This window comes from Lagenorhynchus albirostris, chromosome 1, assembly GCF_949774975.1.
Source record: "Lagenorhynchus albirostris chromosome 1, mLagAlb1.1, whole genome shotgun sequence".
Taxonomy (NCBI): domain Eukaryota; kingdom Metazoa; phylum Chordata; class Mammalia; order Artiodactyla; family Delphinidae; genus Lagenorhynchus; species Lagenorhynchus albirostris.
The window spans coordinates 184,289,165-184,309,560 of record NC_083095.1 but is presented as its reverse complement, the minus strand read 5'-3'; the positions used below and the strand labels follow the sequence as shown (position 1 = coordinate 184,309,560).

Sequence of the window (20,396 nt, the reverse complement as noted above, 5' to 3'; positions counted from 1 at the left end):
AAGCAGATAACACAAATATAAATTACTTCTATGAAGTGAGCTATAATCTAAGAGATTCAACATCAGAGAAACATGATTTTCAAACATTTCACGTCAAGTCCTTTGTGGGTTCAAAGACTGTCCATATTATGCTATTTAAGGAGTGGGAGTGTGGAGGGAGGTTATCCTTCAGCTGGTCTCCACGAAGGAAGACTTTCGCCGGCAAGTGCGAAGGAAGCCCGGGAGCCTGCTGTGCTCCTCGTTCTGCTGGCGCTGTTGCTGCTCGCTGCGCCTAATCGGGTGTTGCTTTAGGACAAAGACCCTTCCCTCTCACAGTCCAGCTGCTCCTGCTGTGCATTCTAATCCTGTGGCTACAGTACTGGAGCTGCAGCCATGGACATGTATGTGGTATCATTAAAAGGATCCTAAGTCTCCTGAAGGAAGAGGTGAGAAGAGAGGCAAAGCTAGGAAAGGGAACAGTCCAATGAAAGACTAAACAGCTTTAATCTGCAGCAAAACACAGCAAGAATTATTATGAGCCAATGAAAGGCAAACAGATGCTAAGATGCTGGGGGTCATTTTCCTTACACTGTAGGAATTAGAATTTTAGGTGTTTGTGCCTTATTGAAGATATCTGTGATGCTTATCTACACTCACTGAACAGATTCTACGCTTAAAAAATGAATATTAAGAGTACCCTGTCTGGGGCTTCCCTGGTGGTGCAGTGGTTGAGAGTCCGCCTGCCGATGCAGGGGACACGGGTTCGTGCCCCGGTCCGGGAAGATCCCACATGCCGCAGAGCGGCTGGGCCCGTGAGCCATGGCCGCTGAGCCTGTGCGTCCGGAGCCTGTGCTCCGCAACGGGAGAGGCCACAGCAGTGAGAGGCCCGCGTACCACAAAAAAAAAAAAAGAGTACCCTGTCTGAAATCTTAGCTGTCAAACAGTTGTGAAACTCAACAGTCTCCATCATAAACAGTTACCATGGAACGTTACAGTAAATTTTTGCCATAAGGACTGACGGCACCCAGCACAGAGTTTTAAAGGGGCATAACCTGATGATAACATATGAGTATTTTCCAAATGGAGACAAATCTTTTCAGTTAGGTCCCTCAGGATTTTAGTTTCAAATTGCTTGGGGATGCTTAAACCAGTAAGACAAGGAGCTGCTTAGCTTAGCTTATTGCAAATAGCTTTTTAAAAACAAGTAGTATTTTTAAATATAATTTTCACTTTTATAAAAGCAATACATTTATTTAATAAATCCTTATTCAGTGCCTACTACGTGCCAAGCACTGCTCTAGGCTCTGGGAATAGAGCAGGGGAAAAAAAAGAGAAAAAATCCTCACCCTCATTGAGAATATACTCTAATAAAGGAAGACAGACGAGAAACAAAATATGTAAAACGGACAAGAAACAAAATGAATATGTAAATATCTAATGTGTTGGATGGTGGCAAGTGCTATGGAGAAGGTCAGGCAGGCAAGAGGCGTGTGTGGATGTGGGAAGTGACCGGAAGGGCTCTGGCTCTCCCTGAACTAGGGAGCCACTGTAGGGCTCTGAGCAAGAGAGCATCACAGTCTGGTTTGTATTTTAACTGGATCCCTCTGGGTGCCACACAGACTGAACAGAAGAGGGGCAAGGAAAAAAGCAGAGAGAGGAGACCCTGCAGTCATCCAGAGAAGACAGGCAGGTGCCAGACCCAGACGGTGGCAGTGCAGGTGGTAAGAAGGGATCACCCCAGATGTAATCTGAACATGGGACAATCATGGTTTGCTGACAGGACATGGGCTGAGACAGAGAGAAAAGCCAAGGGTAATCCCATGTTTTGTGTGCACGTTATTGTATATATTTTTAAAATCACACAGTTCTTCTATCAAATAATAGCAGTCCCCTGCCTCACCCTTTCCAACCCCTAATTCCATCACCCCAAAGGCAACCACTCCAAATCTCTTAGGCGTTTCTTCTGGTATTTACTGCCATATTTCTAGATACTACACGCTGACAGTGCTTGATTTTTTTCCAGTTTTTATTTTTCTACCTCCTATGAAAGGTGAAGATTTCATCTCTTACACTGCGTGCATTGGCCCCACCTATGCACACACGCGCCTTTCTCTCCCTCTCCTCCCCCAAGTCACAGTCCTCAGTGAGCACGATGTTTAGGATATACCTCATGTCTACACAAATATTGTCCAAAACAGAGCCCATATCCTTTTTCTTAGGTATTCTTCCCCATCTTTTTGCTTTTCTGTGTAGATATCAACTCATTCTCCAACAGTGAGACTACTCTCAATATGACCAAACACATCAGGTAATACCTCTGTTCCATTTTTTTCCTGGAGCCCCTCTGTCTTATCTGTTCCAATCTAGATCAACTGAATTCCAGACCTCCTTGTACTGCTACAATCCTAGAGCATCCCTTCACCTTCAACCTGGGAATTCCTTTTGCCCTGCTCCTGTGCTGGATCTTGTTTTCTGGATCTTTGTTTGCTTCCCTCATTTTGGTGGAGCACATCCTCAAGTATTAGCAATATAACAGTGGAGTTAAGACTATGCAAGTTCAAATCCCAATTCCACCATTTACTAGCTGTGTGACCCTGGGAAATTACTTTTCCATGCCTAAGTTTCCCCACTTGTAAAACAAAGAAATCATAGTATCATCCTCTTACTACATATGTGAGAGAGAGAAGAGAGAGAGAGAATATATATGTGCTAAATTGCTGCAGTGAGCACACAGTAAACACCATATAAGTGTTAGCTACAATAATAATGATTCTAGAGAATGGGTATGTGACACAAGATGGGTCACACTTTTGAGACTTTTCCTGTCTGAAAATATCTTTAACCTATACTCACACTTGACTGTTCATGTGGGAATAGAATTCTGAGTTGGAGACTTTTTCCCTTACTAATACAAAGGCATTGCTCCACTGTCTTCCAGCTTCCAGAACCGTTAATGAGAAGTATGAGGGCATTTTAATTCCTGAGTCTTCATAAGTGACCTGTTTCTTTTCTCCAGAAGCACTGAAAATCTCTTTATCCTTGGCCTCCAATATTTGATTATATTGAGCCTTGATGTGAGATCCTTCCTATTCATTTGCTATGAATTCAGTGAGCTCTTTTTTCATTCTAGAAATGCATGTCCTTCAGCTCTGGGAATTCTTCCTGCATCAATTCTTTATTTCCTACCCTCCAATTTCTCTTTTCTTTTTCCTGGAATTTGAATAGTTGCAGACCTTATAGATTGACTCTTTTGTTCTCGTATCTTTCATAGTTCTGAGATTTCCTCAACTTTATCTTATAACCCTTTTATCTAATTTTTAAATTTCTGCTAAGTTTGTTTTAATTTCCTGCTAAGCTTCTGAAAGCTTGTTCTAATTCTTTTTTTGTAGCTATTGTTATTTCATAGTTACAACCTTATCTAAGGATATTAATTTTTTAATCAAAGGGGTTTTTTCTGTTCCCTATGCTATAATTCAGTTTCTCTCAACTCCTTTTTTTCCATGTGTTTTTTGGTCTCTGTCTTTCATGTTGGAAACTTTCCCTGAATGTCTGATGATCCTAGGTGAACATGCATATTTATAAGTAAGGCAATAAGGAGCTAAAGGAAACTCACCGAATGGGCAGGGCTCATCAATGGAACTTCATTTTAGGACAATATGGCAGCAAGTTAGTTTTTTCATTAGCAGAATACTAATTGTTAGTAACTGTGCATCTTTTCTCTTGGGTCAGTTCACAGAGAAGAACCCTCCTGTCTCCTGAGGTGGGATAACAGCCTGGCTGCCAGCATCAGAGGGACCAGTGGAGAAAAGGAACCAGAGGTCTCATCTGTCAACACACAGACCCTCACTTGAGTTGCCTGTTTTGAGTAGGGCATCTCACCCTGCCTGAGGCTACAAATCCCTCAGAAAGTTAACCTGTTTTCTGCTATAAGGGAGAAAGGCAGGAGGGCCCACTTGCACAGGGTAGAAGGAATCTCTGGATTACTTATCCTAATTCTCAACCACTCCTTCATTTTCAGTCCCATCCCATGGTCCAGTCTTTTTTTTTTTTTTTTAAGATTTTTTTGATGTGGACCATTTTTTAAAGTCTTTATTGAATTTGTTACAATACTGCTTCTGTTTTATGTTTTGGATTTTTTGGCCACGAGGCATGTGGAATCTTAACTCCCCAACTAGGGATCAAATCTGCACCCCCTGCATTAGAAGGTGGAGTCTTACTGGACTGCCAGGGAAGTCCCTAGTCCAGTCTTTTAGAAGTACCTAAAAGTCCCACGTCCTGAGCCTTTCCAGATTCTACAGAGTCCTCCTTAATGGCTCCTTAATGACTTTCTCCCCATACAATATTTAACTAAAACTGATTTTTTTAAAATCAATACTGTTTCTAGGAAAACATTCTGCATTTAAAAGTCTAACTGATGAACTGTACACTTAAAAATGGTTAAGATGGTAGAGCTGAATAAAGATTTTCTTTAAATGGTTAAGATGGTAAAATTTATGTCATATATATTTCACCACAATTTTTAAATAACCTAATTGCAAGCATTACAGCATATTCTAGATAAGGCATAAAAATATCAATTACATATACAGTTTGGTGTATCACAGTATGTGATATAGGATACAAATCCTGAATAGAGTTGTTTATATCCAGATAAATCAATGAACCATTAAAACAATCAACCTGCATCAACTCAAAAAAACAGCAATTTTTTATCATTGCAGAAAGCAAATGCTTTTTAAAACCAAACCAGGGCTTCCCTGGTGGCACAGTGGTTGAGAATCTGCCTGCCAATGCAGAGGACACGGGTTCGAGCCCTGGTCTGGGAGGATCCCACATGCTGTGGAGCAACTGGGCCCGTGAGCCACAACTACTGAGCCTGCGCGTCTGGAGCCTGTGCTCCGCAACAAGAGAGGCCACGACAGTGAGAGGCCCACGCAAAAAAAAAAAAAAAAAAAAAAAAAAAACAAAATTACAATCATACCCTTTTAGCTAGATTCGCCTTTTATTTTATAAACTATCATTCGTTAATAGCACTTGAGGGAGACTTTTTTTGTTTTTTAAGTAATCTCCTTACTGAAGTATACGGAAGACATTTTATCAATTATTTCTGTTCCTGTCACTAGTGTACCCTGTAAGAACAAAGTCTTGAAAACGAAAGCACAGATGCGTTTAGTGGTGCAGCCTAGGAACATGAAGAACAGGGATAAGTTGAGAACATTTTCCATGCAGCTATTTAAATTCTGTCAACAAACTGCCAAGGTTCTAATAAAGGAACGAATTACCATAAGATATTTAAGTTACTAATTAATCCTAACTTCAGACTAAAGGAATACATATTTGACTCGAAATGTGATTTTCAAAAAATGTGTACTTAATGATGAAAAGTTAATTTCTACAATAGCAACTAACATTCATAGCCATGCATAAAAAGGCCAAGCCTTCAAGAATTGCCCACAGGAATTCTTTTCTTACAAGTATATGATTAACATTGAGTTGATCCGAATTACTCATTCTAGACTTTTTAATACCCGATCTGGATCTAGCTACTTGGGATGATGGCAGATGAAGGCCATCTCATGCTGCTTCTAATGAAGAGTCCCAATGCAAGTATTAAATGTATTAAGATATTCAGGATCTGTAGGACTTAGTGGAAAATTAAAGAAAAAATAGTTTGGGACTAAATCTTCTTCTGGAGTGTATGGTAAGAAATAGAGAGGTGCTCTCAATTTTTACTTGTCTGAATGTTTGATATATAAAAGAACATTATTTCCAGTTCAAAGGTTCATCACTTCACAGAAAGGAACAAATTACAAGTGATTATTCCATTTTGAAAACAGCACTCACGTACTTAACGAAGTTAGGTAAAAATGTATGGCAAATGGCCGATCTGAGCGAAGATTTTATTTGTCTGACAAGGCCTTCACGCTGCAGGGTGATCTGACTTTTCTTTTTAAGCATGTGGTTGAGAAATACAGAGTTAACACCCCAAGTTAAACGTCTATTTAGCTGCCAGCTAAAAAGAAACGTAGCACAGTTTAGACCAGCATTCCCCACAGTGTGCTCCTACCCAACAAGGGCGTTCTGTAATATTAAAAGGTAATGTATGTGAAAGAGAAATGATAGTACTATTTTTCTCTAAAAATTTCTTTTAATATGCCAGGAAGTTATTAAATGGGTAAACAGTTTGTTACCAAAACAACTTGCCTTTAAGAAATGGTTTATCAGAGCCAAGAATGCCAGGAGGTAGCATAAGGCCGCTTGACCCACAAATGTGTGACATACAATCTGATGCATAGGGAGTGTTGACCAGCTAACCATGACATGTGCATACAACACATGGATCAAGTTCTGATCACTCACTGCAGTAATGTTTCTGTTATACCATTTTCAGCAATTCACGAACATATTATAAATTTACAAATGTTCCATGAAAAACTGAATTTGACAAATTCTAGTACAGGTGAAATATGCCGAAATCTGAAATGCAGATATAAATATCTGACATAAGATGCTGGAATGATGTTTTTAACCAGGGAATTTACAAACTTAAGGTTATTGAACACAACTTGCCAGAGAAGATTATGGGACATTTTGCCTTTTGGAACAGTGAACGCTTGAGGAAAATTATTTGGAATGAATATTACTCCTTAATCTTCTAATCCCCAAAGAAACCTGTGTTGTAACACAGCACACAGACAGACTAATCTATAGGAATCAGGGAGGGTATCCACAGGAAACAAAGGGCATACTTAAACTGGGTAATTTGACGGTAGCAGTCCCAAGAACTTTACAAAGGTGTGGGCAAGACCAGGACCCGTGAGCTGACAACACTGCAAAGCTGTGGCTAGCCTGTTTTCTAAGGGGGCAAGGGAGAAGACTGTTACCAGAAACCCAGAGAGGGTAACTAACTGTATGGAGACGGCTGTGGCCTTGGGTGGAAGGGTGTAGTGACTCTACAGGGAGGAAGCCAGGGAAATAAATACCCCAAACTCGTTCTTCTTCCACCTACAGAATGCCTTCCAGTCCCTCTCATCGCCTGCCCCGTTCAGAAGTCAGAGGGCAAGAGAGCCTGTCCATGTTGTTCATGAAAGCCAGGTTTCCAGGGCACAGAACACGGTGAGGAAGGATGGAGTGGCTCTGGAGGGCAAATCACCACGTGATGTCCATTTCAGCTTTTCTTCCTGCTCTTCCTTACCAACAAGTAAAGAAGACCCAAGATATGAACCTTTTCAAGAGATGTCTTGAAATGACTGAATTATAAAGACTCTAAATAGTCAAGAACTTCCTTTAATCTGTGTAGAAGAAGCTTTATCCAAATCTGGGCCAAAGGCTACATCTGCATTGGCAGACCGACCAAAGTCCTTGAAGTTCCTACCAACAATTTCCATCTCGCCCTAGATTTGAGGCTACCAATAAGCTATACAACTTCTCTTTGATCTACATGGTGAGCAAACCCCTCTGTGTGTGTTTAATTTTTGTGAGAAAGAGAACACTTCAAACAACCTTCAGTTTAAATTCTATAGAGGTTTGCATAAAACCCAAAGATGAAATCATGTTACAGTAAAGAGCCCGCTGAATTGTTTTTACCATATTTCAGAAAACAGTTACTTCTCACCAATATTTCTACATAAAAGAAAATAATTACATATTGCAAGATTTCATTTAAATGATGTCCAAGAACTGGCAAAATTAACCAATAATGACACATGTCAAAACCATGGTTATTTCTGATGGGAGGAGGAATTAGGCTGGGAAAAGGAATGAGGGAAACTTCAGGGTGCTGCTTGAAATCTCCTATGATCCAGACCTCATTTTATGTCTTGATAAATATCACATAAATATGAAGAATCATTGAGCTGTACAATTAAGATTAGTACACTTTACAGGCTCCACTGCTTACTAAGGTTTATTATATCTCAATTTAAAAATAAAAATTTTATTCAACATAGTTTTGGAAGTTTTAGCCACAGCAATCAGAATAGAAAAAGAAATAAAAGGAATCCAAACTGGAAAAGAAGAAGTAAAACTGTCACTGTTTCCAGATGACATGATACTATACACAGAGAATCCTAAAGATGCTACCAGAACACTACTAGAGCTAATCAATGAATTTGGTAAAATAGCACGATACAAAATTAATGCACAGAAATCTCTTGCATTCCTATACAGTAATGATGAAAAATCTGAAAGAGAAGTTAGGGAAACACTCCCATTTACCACTGCAACAAAAAGAATAAAATACCTAGGAATAAACCTACCTAAGGAGACAAAAGACCTGTATGCAGAAAACTATAAGACACTGATGAAAGAAATTAAAGATGATGCAAATAGATGGAGAGATATACCATGTTCCTGGATTGGAAGAATCAACATTGTGAAAATGACTATACTACCCAAAGCAATCTACAGGTTCAGTGCAATCCCTATCAAACTACCAATGGCATTTTTCACAGAACTAGAACAAAAAATTTTGCAATTTGTATGGAAACACAAAAGACCCCGAATAGCCAAAGCAATCTTGAGAACGAAAAAAGGAACTGGAGGAATCAGGCTCCCTGACTTCAGACTATACTACAAAGCTATAGTTATCAAGACGGTATGGTACTGGCACAAAAGCAGAAAGACAGATCAATGGAACAGGATAGAAAGCCCAGAGTTAAACCCACGCACATATGGACATCGTATCTTTGATAAAGGTGGCAGGAATGTACAGTGGAGAAAGGACAGCCTCTTCAATAAGTGGTGCTGGGAAAACTGGACAGCTACATGTAAAAGTATGAGATTAGATCACTCCCTAACACCATACACAAAAATAAGCTCAAAATGGATTAAAGACCTAAATATAAGGCCAGAAACTATCAAACTCTTAGAGGAAAACATAGGCAGAACACTCTATGACATAAATCACAGCAAGATCCTTTCTGACCCACCTCCTAGAGTAATGGAAATAAAAACAAAAGTAAACAAATGGGACCTAATGAAACTTCAAAGCTTTTGCACAGCAAAGGAAACCATAAACAAGACCAAAAGACAACCCTCAGAATGGGAGAAAATATTCGCAAATGAAGCAACCAACAAAGGATTAATCTCCAAAATTTACAAGCAGCTCATGCAGCTCAATAACAAAAAAACAAACAACCCAATCCAAAAATGGGCAGAAGACCTAAATAGACATTTCTCCAAAGAAGATATACAGACTGCCAACGAACACATGAAAGAATGCTCAACATCACTAATCATTAGAGAAATGCAAATCAAAACTACAATGAGGTATCACCTCACACCGGTCAGAATGGCCATCATCAAAAAATCTAGAAACAATAAATGCTGGAGAGGGTGTGGAGAAAAGGGAACCCTCTTGCACTGTGGATGGGAATGTAAAATTGATACAGCCACTATGGAGAACAGTATGGAGATTCCTTAAAAAACTAAAAATAGAACTACCAAATGACCCAGCTATCCCACTACTGGGCATATACCCTGAGAAACCCGTAATTCAAAAAGAGTCATGTACCAAATGTTCACTGCAGCCCTATTTACAATAGCCCGGAGATGGAAACAACCTAAGTGTCCATCGACAGATGACTGTATAAAGAAGATGTGGCACATATATACAATGGAATATTACTCAGCCATAAAAAGAAACAATATTGAGTTATTTGTAGTGAGGTGGATGGAACTAGAGTCTGTCATACAGAGTGAAGTAAGTCAGAAAGAGAAAAATAAATACCGTATGCTAACACATATATTTGGAATCTAAAAAAAAAAATGGTTCTGAAGAATGTAGGGGCAGGACAGGAATAAAGACACAGAAAGACACAGACATAGAGAATGGACTTGAGGACACGGGGGGGGGGGGAAAGTAAGCTGGGAAGAAGTGAGAGAGTGGCATGGACATATATACACTACCAAATGTAAAACAGACAGCTAGTGGGAAGCAGCCGCATAGCACAGTGAGATCAGCTTGGTGCTTTGTGTCCCCCCTAGAGGGGTGGGATAGGGATGGTGGGAGGGAGACGCAAGTGGAAGGAGATATGGGGATATATGTATACATATAGCTGATTCACTTTGCTGTACAGCAGAAACTAATACACCACTGTAAAGCAATTATACTCCAATAAAGATGTTAAAAAAATTAAAAGAAGAAGAAAAATTACCCTATTAAATGACTTTCACTATTACCTCCTCAGCAAATATCTTAACGTAGAAAAGGTTTGGGTTTATACATTTACCAGGGGTCAGCAAACTACGGCCCACGGGCCACTCGCCCCTTTTATAAATGGAGTTTTCCTGGAACACGGCCACTGGCTGCTTTCACTGCAGGGTTGAAGAGTTGTAGCAGAGACCTATGAAGCCCAAACCCTAAAATATTTACTACCTGATCCTTTAAGTGTGTCACTTCCTGACTTAAACTTCAAATAATATATTTAAACTGTCCCTTTGTAGGAATAATTCAACTCAACCTCACCCAAATACCAAAATAAGAGGAGAAAGATTTAAAAGACAGCTTAGGAAATCACTCAGTTAATTGTAATCAAGAACTTCCTAAAACGCTAACATGGGGGTGGCTTCATTCTGCCTTGAGCTGCACTATGGGTTTACTTTAAGACAGATCAAAAACTGGTACTTTTTTGGCCTCACACAATGCTAATTTTTTTGTTTTTGTTATTGCCAATATTTTAAAAATAGGAGCATATGCTTTTTTAAAAAATTAAGGATTCTAGTATCTCACTAAAAAATAAAGGAAGATGGAACAACACTAGAACCATATTCCTACAAGGCAACAATGAGCTGAAGTGACTCCCGTAACGCTGGAGGCTAAGACTCAGCTGACACTTCACACTGTGCTTGCGCTATCCACTTTTTAAAGTTTTTATTTTATATTGGACTACAGTTGAACTAACACAACATTGGTAATCAACTGTCCACCGTTCTTATCACAGAGTTGAGAGGAAAATGAAAATACTGCTTCCATCTGTGGCTACATGAAAAGTAGGAAAAGAAAAGAGAGACCGAGGGTCAGAGGCTTCTTAACACTCAGCTCACCTGTTACCCAACTATCCTGGGTATGTGAGTTTGCAACCTCAGGTTTAAGCGATGGCCTCTAGGGAAAATGGCAGAGAAGTACCAGAGAAATCAACAGACCAGAAAGGGCAACAGTTAACTGGATGCTTGCACATATCAAGTGGTAGAGATCTCCCCCATATCTTCTAAAGCAGCCCTACTCCTATTTTGCGGCAATTCTGCCTGTTAAAAAGCTTCTTTGGGGCTTCACTGGTGGCACAGTGGTTGAGAGTCTGCCTGCCGAGGCAGGGGACAAGGGTTTGTGCCCCGGTCCGGGAAGATCCCACATGCCGTGGAGCGGCTGGGCCCGTGAGCCATGGCCACTGAGCCTGCGTGTCCGGAGCCTGTGCTCCGCAACGGGAGAGGCTGCCAACAGTGAGAGGCCCGCGTACTGCGGGAAAAAAAAAAAAAGCTTCTTTGTACTATTTTTGCAACCTCTTACCGGTCTCTCATTGTTTCAAAACAAAAAGATTAAAAAAAGGAAGAATCCTTTCCTTACACTGATTAGAAATATGCCTTCATTCCTATACCTTACCTGGTCCTTAACTGTACGGGACAAGTTTAATCCCTCTTCCACCAGAAAGTTCTCTCATTATCTATAGTTACCCAGACCCCCACCAAGAGTCTCCTTTCTCAAGAACTAGGGAAAAAAAAGCAAGACTTGCACCTCTCGTCCTCTGGAGTATTCATTCATTCGACAAATATTTACTGAGCACCCACCAAGAGTACCATTCCAGGCTCTGCGGATATGACAGTGAACTATGCTCTTGCGTTGTGGAACTTATACTAAATTATTACATCTAATAATGTAGCATAAGCTATCATTAGACTTTCCAGTAGCCATACTGTACTACTGTTATTGTACTTAAATTCCCTAATTCTTCCTCATATACAGTGCTCAAACTGTACGCTCAAGTCTAACTTGACTTGTTAGAAGTCTAACTGAGTTATTAGACTTCCAAATTTCTTTATGGTCATCATTGCTAAATATTATATTTTTAGAATCTACTTTTTTCTTCAGTCTGTCAAGAACTTCTGGAATGCAAATTTCTCCTCCACCTGAACGCACACCCTATTCCTTCTGTTTCTTACTGTCTGTAAATCTGATACATATACCTCTCAGTACAGTCATCCAAATTGGTCATTAAAATTGTTGAACAGGACAGTACTGAGGTCACTAAGTGCCCCATGGCATGTCCCTAGCATGCACCCAAACAGACACGGATCCATTATTTAGTATGCATGGCTTCTCTCACTCAACAAGCTGAGCCAACCTGATCATTTTACCATATTTACATCTGTACACAAGAATATTATTGGATTTAGGTCAAACACCTTCCTAAAGTTCAGATACAGTATGTTTGCCAATTTTCTCTAATCATCTTGGGAAAAAGGGGGAAAAACATTTTAAGGGGAAGAGAAGAGTTAAAAAGGAAGAACAATGGAGGGAGGATAGGTCACCGTATAGCTTCCAAAATGAACCAGACGTCTGTAAAATACTAGGCATATTTTTAAAAAGAAAACTCAGTTTATAAGATGATGGTAATCATACCATTGTCTAAAGAAGATGCTGTCTTTAAGACAATTTATCTAATTATATGAACTCTTATACACACTATAGCTTTGGCCATGGTATAGCAGAACACAATTAACAAATTTAATCACTGGTAACTGTTTTCTATTGTTAAAGCCAAACCACTTTTTTTTTCCCCAACTAAAAGCTTTTTGCCTTCGATATGGTCAATGGTGGTTATTAAGAAAATGGAGGGGCTTCCCTGGTGGCGCAGTGGTTGAGAGTCCACCTGCCGATGCAGGGGACATGGGTTCGTGCCCCGGTCTGGGGGGATCCCATGTGCCGCGGAGCGGCTGGGCCCGTGAGCCATGGCCGCTGAGCCTGTGCGGCCCGCATATCGCAAAAAAAAAAAAAAAAAAAAAAAAAAGAAAATGGAAATGTTTTGAATTTCCACAAGTATATTTGAACTCTATAAGTTCTACAGTTCACATTAGGGGGTCAGGTTGAAATCATATTTTAAAATGCTAATATATATGAATAAGGTACAAAGCATGACACAAAATAACCTTTAGCACTTGGAATTGAAATGAAATAAAAAGATAATCCATGAACATGATAGTGACTGTTGTCTGGCACAAATTCTGAAAGCACTTTCGGCATTTTAAGTGAATCTTACACTTTAAGTAAACTTTCAGAGTTTCATCTTCAAGCTTTGGAGTTAACATCCAGCAAAAGTCATTATACAGACACAACCTGGGGTTTTTGACACCTTGGCAAAAGCTAGATTACAGTTGAGGGTTTTTTCCCACTAAAAAGAAAAGATTAACCCAACAGCAGTGTAACCAGGTTTATGTGAGGCATGTATAACTTTAAGAAAATAAACTATAAATATTTTAAATCTGTGTACCGAAGTGTTGTTACAAATTATTTAAAAATATTTACTAGCTATATTTTTACCGTTTATACCTTTTTAGCCTAGATGTTAATCTACCTTGAAAGTAACAAAATGTGAATTATTGCAAAATACTCTAAATTCGTCATTCTTTAGTAAACTCCCAAAGCGAACAGCAATAGTTTTATTTCACTGCTCAGGTAATTAAAGCACAACATTTCACCCTGTCTTACATCATATATGAAACCTAAAAGGTTTTTCTATTTTATAGTACAGTGGAAGATGTCTTAAACACAAGTACTACTTACATAAGGAGTGGACTTGCATCCTATCATGCTATACCCAATCACTATAATTCTCCTCCTCTCAAAACTTAGTTTGAGAACCGGGGAATGTTAACCTCCAGAGCACTTTTCCCTCTAAACTGCTTACCTGAATATACTTCCGCTGTGTCTCATCATTTAAAACATGTGCAACGTGCTTGGAAAAAATCTTTTCCCTACCGGTTCTGGCATGGATGCCAACCATAGTGACACCAATGGGCCAAGGGGCATTTCCAATGGCCATCTGAAGATAAGCATCATTAGCCTGAAAAGAGAGTTGAAGAAGAGATCAGGAAAGCAGAAATATTCTGCTGGTCCAAATTTTCATTTAGTATTTTACAGCCCTTCGTGATGAAATTTTCATCCATCTCTTGGGCGTGTTGAAAATATTATTATTCCCATTATTCAAACAAAAGAAATTAAAATATGGGGTGACTGACTGCTTACCCAGGACCACAAATGTCTGTGGAAAAACAGAAACCAACGCTAACCCAGGGAGTAAAAAGACAAAACATTCCTTTGCAGCCTTGGTGCACTGGAAGTTAATACATTTCAGATCTGGAATTAGCAGGCAGGTAATTTGATGCACTGACAAAAACTCTAGTCTGAGTTTCCATTAGATCTAGTCTTCTCCCTAGGTGGTCACAGAGAAGACAGAGGCTAACTAGTTTTTCATAATCCAACCTGAAACTACAACTACTCCCTGCACAGCAGTGCAGACCTCTGAAAGCAGTGTGGGGTCTGTGTGCTGGGACCATCACATCGGGTCCATAGCAGATGTGTAAACAGAGATTAAATACTGGCCCTCGAGCCAAATAGCTAGAGGATGAGATCACTTCACTTTGGCCCCCCCAAACCTCCCACCTGCCAAGAACCTTAAAAGCGACAAAATGAGAAGAGAGAAAGCAATGAAGAAAAATGGCTCTTTTTCTAAACCAAGCCTGGCTACCTGGGCTGGGGTTGGGGACAAAACAGAAAGCAAGTAAACTCTAAAAGACCCCAAGGGTTTCAGAGAGGCTTACACAACCAGGCCTCAAAGAGATCTTCATTTAAAAATCAAACAACTATGAGACTGATATACTGAATTTTAAAACGGCATATACACATTTTTTAAAATCCCTGATACTCGTGTGTGTAAAGTTTAATACTGGATATTAACTGATAAAATTTCCAATATTCAGTTTCCCCAAATTTCCAAAGAAGAGTGTCCTAATATTAAGTTTTAGTTCTTTCTGTACTTTATATAAAATAAACTTTCACCAGCTTCTCATATACCAGAATGAGAAAAGTATCAAGAGGGAAGGCATCGCCTCTAGTAGGCAAGTGCCGTGAATTCCTTCTGCACTGATGGTGACCTTATCCATCCATCCCAATGCAATCATCCCTGGTAAGCTCCAGGCAACAGAAACTATCCAAAAATAAAACTCATAGCTATAAAGCAGAAACACTTTCTCTGACTAACCAACAGGCTCTCATCTAGAGGGACTAAAAACACTACTTTAGCCCATTAGCATGAGGCTCTCATCAAGGAGATCTCCAGTCACCCAGGATCACCCACAGTCCCTTCTGAGGACAGACACTCAGAGCACAGGAATAAGCAACGCATCCCCGCTTTTCTGGCAGAGCCCCATCGAGGCTCTGGAACTGTCACTGGAGATGCTGCACGGAACCCTCCACTCCTCTCTCGGGAGGCACAGCCGCTGGAAGCCTCCCTCCTCAAACTCGGCTGATGACCCACGAGCAGGGGTGCACTTCCAATCCCATTAGTGGTGCAAGAGGCCCTTCTCTTCTTGCTCGCCACACGCACTGATGGCCTTCCACCTCCTTTCTAAACTCTACCCAGGAAGCACATGGACCCCAGAGCTCTCTCCTCTGCCACCTGGTCCCAGAGTCCACTCAGGAATAAAGACACTGCAGCAGGGGAAGTCTCCCCTCCTGGGCTTTGCTATTGTTGCAGTACTGAAATGGGAGAGAGAAATTCTGGCAGCCTTACTTAGAACATTTTCTCAGAGAAAACAGCATAAAGGGCAGTTAAGTTGCACTGTATCATTAGTACGATGGTTCAGCTATATTATGGATTAAGTAGGTTTTTATAGCTGGCCTGGGAAACTAATCTACGTAACATTGCTTCTACGGGAAAATTTGTTCCAAGCCATAATCAACAATCTAAAAACTTTGAAATTCAATCCCATTCATGAAATGAACGGCTGCCTATATCCAGTTTGTGAAGAATCTTTACACCTTCCTTAAAAATGACTAAAAATTACAGTGCGGTCTTAAACTTTATTATTCATGCCTAACAATAAAGCTAATATATTAGAAAATGAAAGTTCTTTTTACTAATTCATTTCACATTTATTCTTAAATCTTCTATTAAAATACTCCCACACGAGATGAACATATTATGTACACAACCTACGTATGCTCATAAACATAATTCTGATGCACAGCATGGTAATGTACCTTCACATATTCCCTCTGCAACATGAATTTAATGATATCTGTTATGGATTCTTTAATATCAGCAGGAAGATTCTGGAAAAGAAAAAAAGCATAACTAAATTTTGGAAGCTACAGTGTGTAGTTACAGACTGCATTTATTCTAACTTTATATATTCTATTTTTTAAAAAATCAGTTAACAAAAGCATTTTTCGTGAAACCTCACCCTTTTCCGTAGCTTTCTGAAAAGGGGTCTGAGATAGGACTCGGTCTGTTTCTGAGTAGCACTGTTGAGTTTACCCTGTACGCTGCGCTTCACATAATCCTCTCTGGCATTCAGCTCCTTAGCCCAAACACCAAGAAGAAACTGTGGGAAAAAAGGGTAAATTTAGACTACAATGCCACCCAGTGGTTCTGTAAGCTTAAAAGTTCTCTGATGCACAAAATGGTATACACTCATCCTTAGAGTAAATGTCTTGACTGATTAAAACATCAACCAATATGTAACTAATGAACTATCTCTGCTTACTGCGTCACGTATGTTTTAATGTAGTACCTTTGGCAAGTCACAGACTTCCCTATTCTACACCTCTCCCAGCTCAGATGCGATCCATTTCCCCTGAAAGAGCTATCAAATTTCACCGGCAACTGCTTGACAGAAATAAACTTTTACCTGTATTTCTATTACATAAAATTCAACCTACCTAGACTCATCAGCCATAAGGCCATATGTGCTGTGATATTTAATCAATCTTCCAGGGATGATGATGTAGTATTTGGACTTTCTACTTTTGCAGTAGAGACCACAATTCAATTAAAAATTCCCTCTCAAGTGCCTGACCAAAGGAGAAGGAAGGAAAAAACTGAACGAAAATAAAAGAAACTATGACCAGCCCCCACCCTGCCCCAGAAAACTACCCAGGTGCCCCCTGAGTTAAACTGCACAAAGAGCATCCTTCCCAGAGGCAGGTAAACACTGAGGGCTGAGGAAGCCATACTCCCCTAGCGGTGTTACCTATGCATGTCCTACATAGGGAGAGGCTGTCACTCAAAGAGGAAATTCTAGTTCATGCTAGATCCCACCACGCCCTAGCTAATTCCATGCCAAATCCTCAACAGATTGAGAATCTTGATGACTAATTATGCTGTATTTAAACTGTAAACACAAGTAAAAGCATTTCTTGCATTTATATCTCTTGTTCTGAACACAAATAATGTGTGAATAAATGTTAAAAGGAATCTGGGATTTGCACATACGCTACCTAAACCACTGAAAGAGGAATTCCGGGAAGGATGAATGAGCTAAATCGCAAGTCTCTGAAAGGCTGCTCGAGTGTTTGCCTTTTTCCCTGTCAACGTCTTCCCACCTCCTTCCCTTCCTTAGTGTCATCATCTCTCAGAAAGGCTTCTCCTTATTGCAATCCTTCCCAGAGTGTTTAAAAACAAATTTTTAATCCTTAGAACTTCTTGTTCATTCCACTGCTATGACTCTTTTCGGTGTATTTACATTAATAAGTCAGCTTTACAAGTGCTATGAAGAAAGTAAATATACATTTTCTTTGTTTAACCTCTATATCCAAGCACATAGCAATATCATAAACACCGTACGTGCAGAAATGTTTAGTGAGGATTTCCCTTTCCAGTCTGTAACTCTTAAACAATTCAAAAATGAAAACCCAAAAAAACCCCAAAAAACAGAAAGTAAGACCAGTTCTTAACTAAAGAAAACATGTCCTCCTTTCCTAGCCAAAAAGTACATACCTTCAGGAATTTGGTAATGATGTCCATGTCTTTATGATCATCTCCTTTTCCTAAAGACTCTCCCAGTGCCTGAAGAAAAAGAGTGCTTCTGTTCACTAGTCAAGAGCAACAGCGGAACACATACACTATCAACACCAGACTGAACACGGCTCTTTATTACATATACGTATGGTCCAATTTTGATTTAAAACCCTGATGTAATTTCTAGATAGATTTAAAAAAAAGACAATTGGCCATTTTAAATTTAGAGAGCATGTTATCTTTTATGACTCAAAGAGGGAGTAAAGGGAATGACTGCTAATGAACATGAACAAGGTTTATTTTTAGGGGAACAAAATGCTCTAAACTTAGATTGTGATGATGGTTGTAGCAACCTGTGAATATACTAAAAACCACTGAATTGTACACATTAAATGGATAAATTGTATAGTATGTGACTATCTCCAAAGCTGTTTGAAACGAAGGAAAAAAGAAAAAAATGTCCAGAACTGGTTGCTCACACCAATTACTGCAGTAAAATTTAGGGGGTCGAGGTATAATTAGAAGGACATCTTCCTTAACTACAGTCTCACTCACAGCATGCAATGTGGGTTAAGAGCCAGGAACGAAAGGTGACAGAAAAAATAACTATGTTTTATTAACCATTAAGAACCTTAAACTAAGTCATTATTTTTGCTCATGCTAGATATTTAAATAATACAACTTTTAAATAAGATTACATATATCACTCCACATTCAACACACTGGCAAAAATAAGAAAGCAAGATACTGCCAGGTGTTGGCAGGGATGCAGGGATACAAGACACTCACACACTGCTGGTGGAGGGTGGAGACTGGCAAACCCATTACAGAGAGCAATTTGGCAGTACTCAGACAAGTTAAACATATATCAGAAGCAATCCTGCTTCTGCTCCAGAGGGGTCATGTGCAAGACTGTCACAAAGCTGTCTGTGGTAACAGGGAGCTGGGAGCAATCTCACTGTCTGTCATTATGGCGAACAAAAAGTAAAAGGCAGTGAATGCCAGTGTATGAAATGCTATGTTAACAGTTAAAATCAAAGGTTTAGATGTACCTAAGGTATCAAGGATGGAACTTAACATAGTTCTAAGTGGGAAAAAAGTGAACAGAATGAAGAATTTCACAGTAAAATATCATTTATGTGTATACCAAAACACATGCCGACAAAACACTACTGGTTCTACAAGACCATCAACAAATCAAAGGATACACATCAAACACATCAGAACGAATACTTTTGAAGGCAGGAAGTAGGCGAATGTGTACAGAAAACGAGAAAAAGGGAGTGAATAAACACAAGGCACGAAACAGAAGAAGGGCCTTTGTAGTGACCAAAGACGCCAGCACGCTGCACACTGAAGAGTCTGAGGAGCTCAACCATCTGCCGCAGGGAATGAAAGGCGTGACGGGGAATCAGGGAAGGTGGCGGAGGGATCACCTCTAACTCTTCAATTGTGGTGTTTTCTTCATGAACTTTCAAATCATTCTGGGTGTCTTCCTCTCCAGGTTCTTGGCCACCCACAATTTCATTCAGGTACTGCTGATCAATCTTATCCAAAGCTGCCTTCAGATCATTCCTCAATCCCTGAGGAAAGGTAAAAAGTTACATCTGGTATGAAATTTCACTGATGTTTCACTTGTGATTTTTTCTCTAATAGTGAGTATAATCCACTTTTTTCTCCACAAAGAAACTCAAATAATATTTCAATTTATCATACAGCTATCACCACCGTCCATGCAAAGTCAATTCTTATGAACATATTTAAATTTAAAAGAATGTACACACAATAGGTAATCTGATGGTCAGAAAAATAAAACATATGAGTGACAAATCCAAATAAGAATAGGCATTAATGCTGTAATTTTCTAATGAGGCCTTAGTGAAAGTGACCAGGTCTCCACTGGTCCCCAACCCATTCTCCTGGTTCACTGAAAATGTCTAACAACTGCAACTATTGATACTTTGAACTCCCAAAACATTTGGAAATGTCAACAGTATAAAACCAGGGTCTCAACCATATCCTAGGATTTCACTATGTTTCTAACAAACCAGCAAATTCCACATTCTATTCACTTCCAGTTTGTGACCACTTGGTAAAACTGGAAGCCTTAAAGCTAGACCCTCAGCATATACCACATTCAAAAATTAACTCAAAATGGATCAAAGACCCAAATGTAAGAGCTAAAACTATAGAGTTAACTAACAAAACAGAAAACAAAAAACTATAGTTAAGAGCTAAAACTATAGAGTTAACTAACAAAACAGAAAACAAAAAACTATAGAGTTAACTAACAAAACAGAAAACAACCTGAGTTAAAATGGGCAAAGGACTTTAACAGATGACATACAAACGGCCAGTACATAAATGAAAAGATGCTCAACATCACTAGTCCTTAAGGAAATG

At 39.5% G+C, this 20,396-nt stretch overlaps 2 protein-coding genes across 4 annotated transcripts in view; one reads left to right on the top strand and one right to left on the bottom strand.

Annotated features, from left to right (window-relative positions):
* Positions 1-5,264, top strand: part of FRMD4A (FERM domain containing 4A) — a 378,187-nt gene extending 372,923 nt beyond the window's left edge. Inside the window, exon 23 of the mRNA XM_060162157.1 lies at positions 3,709-5,264. Coding sequence (XP_060018140.1) covers positions 3,709-3,748 — 40 coding nt within the window. The 3' untranslated portion in view covers positions 3,749-5,264. The remainder of the gene's footprint in view (positions 1-3,708) is intronic.
* The window catches only part of PRPF18 (pre-mRNA processing factor 18), a 51,336-nt gene that overhangs the window by 6,583 nt on the left and 24,357 nt on the right, over positions 1-20,396 (bottom strand). For all 3 annotated transcript variants that reach the window (XM_060162220.1, XM_060162227.1, XM_060162238.1), the window contains 5 exons: positions 19,430-19,576; positions 17,973-18,041; positions 16,438-16,578; positions 16,235-16,306; positions 13,881-14,036 (listed from right to left, as the gene is read on the bottom strand). In XM_060162220.1, the coding sequence (XP_060018203.1) occupies positions 13,881-14,036; positions 16,235-16,306; positions 16,438-16,578; positions 17,973-18,041; positions 19,430-19,576 (585 nt within the window). The remainder of the gene's footprint in view (positions 1-13,880; positions 14,037-16,234; positions 16,307-16,437; positions 16,579-17,972; positions 18,042-19,429; positions 19,577-20,396) is intronic.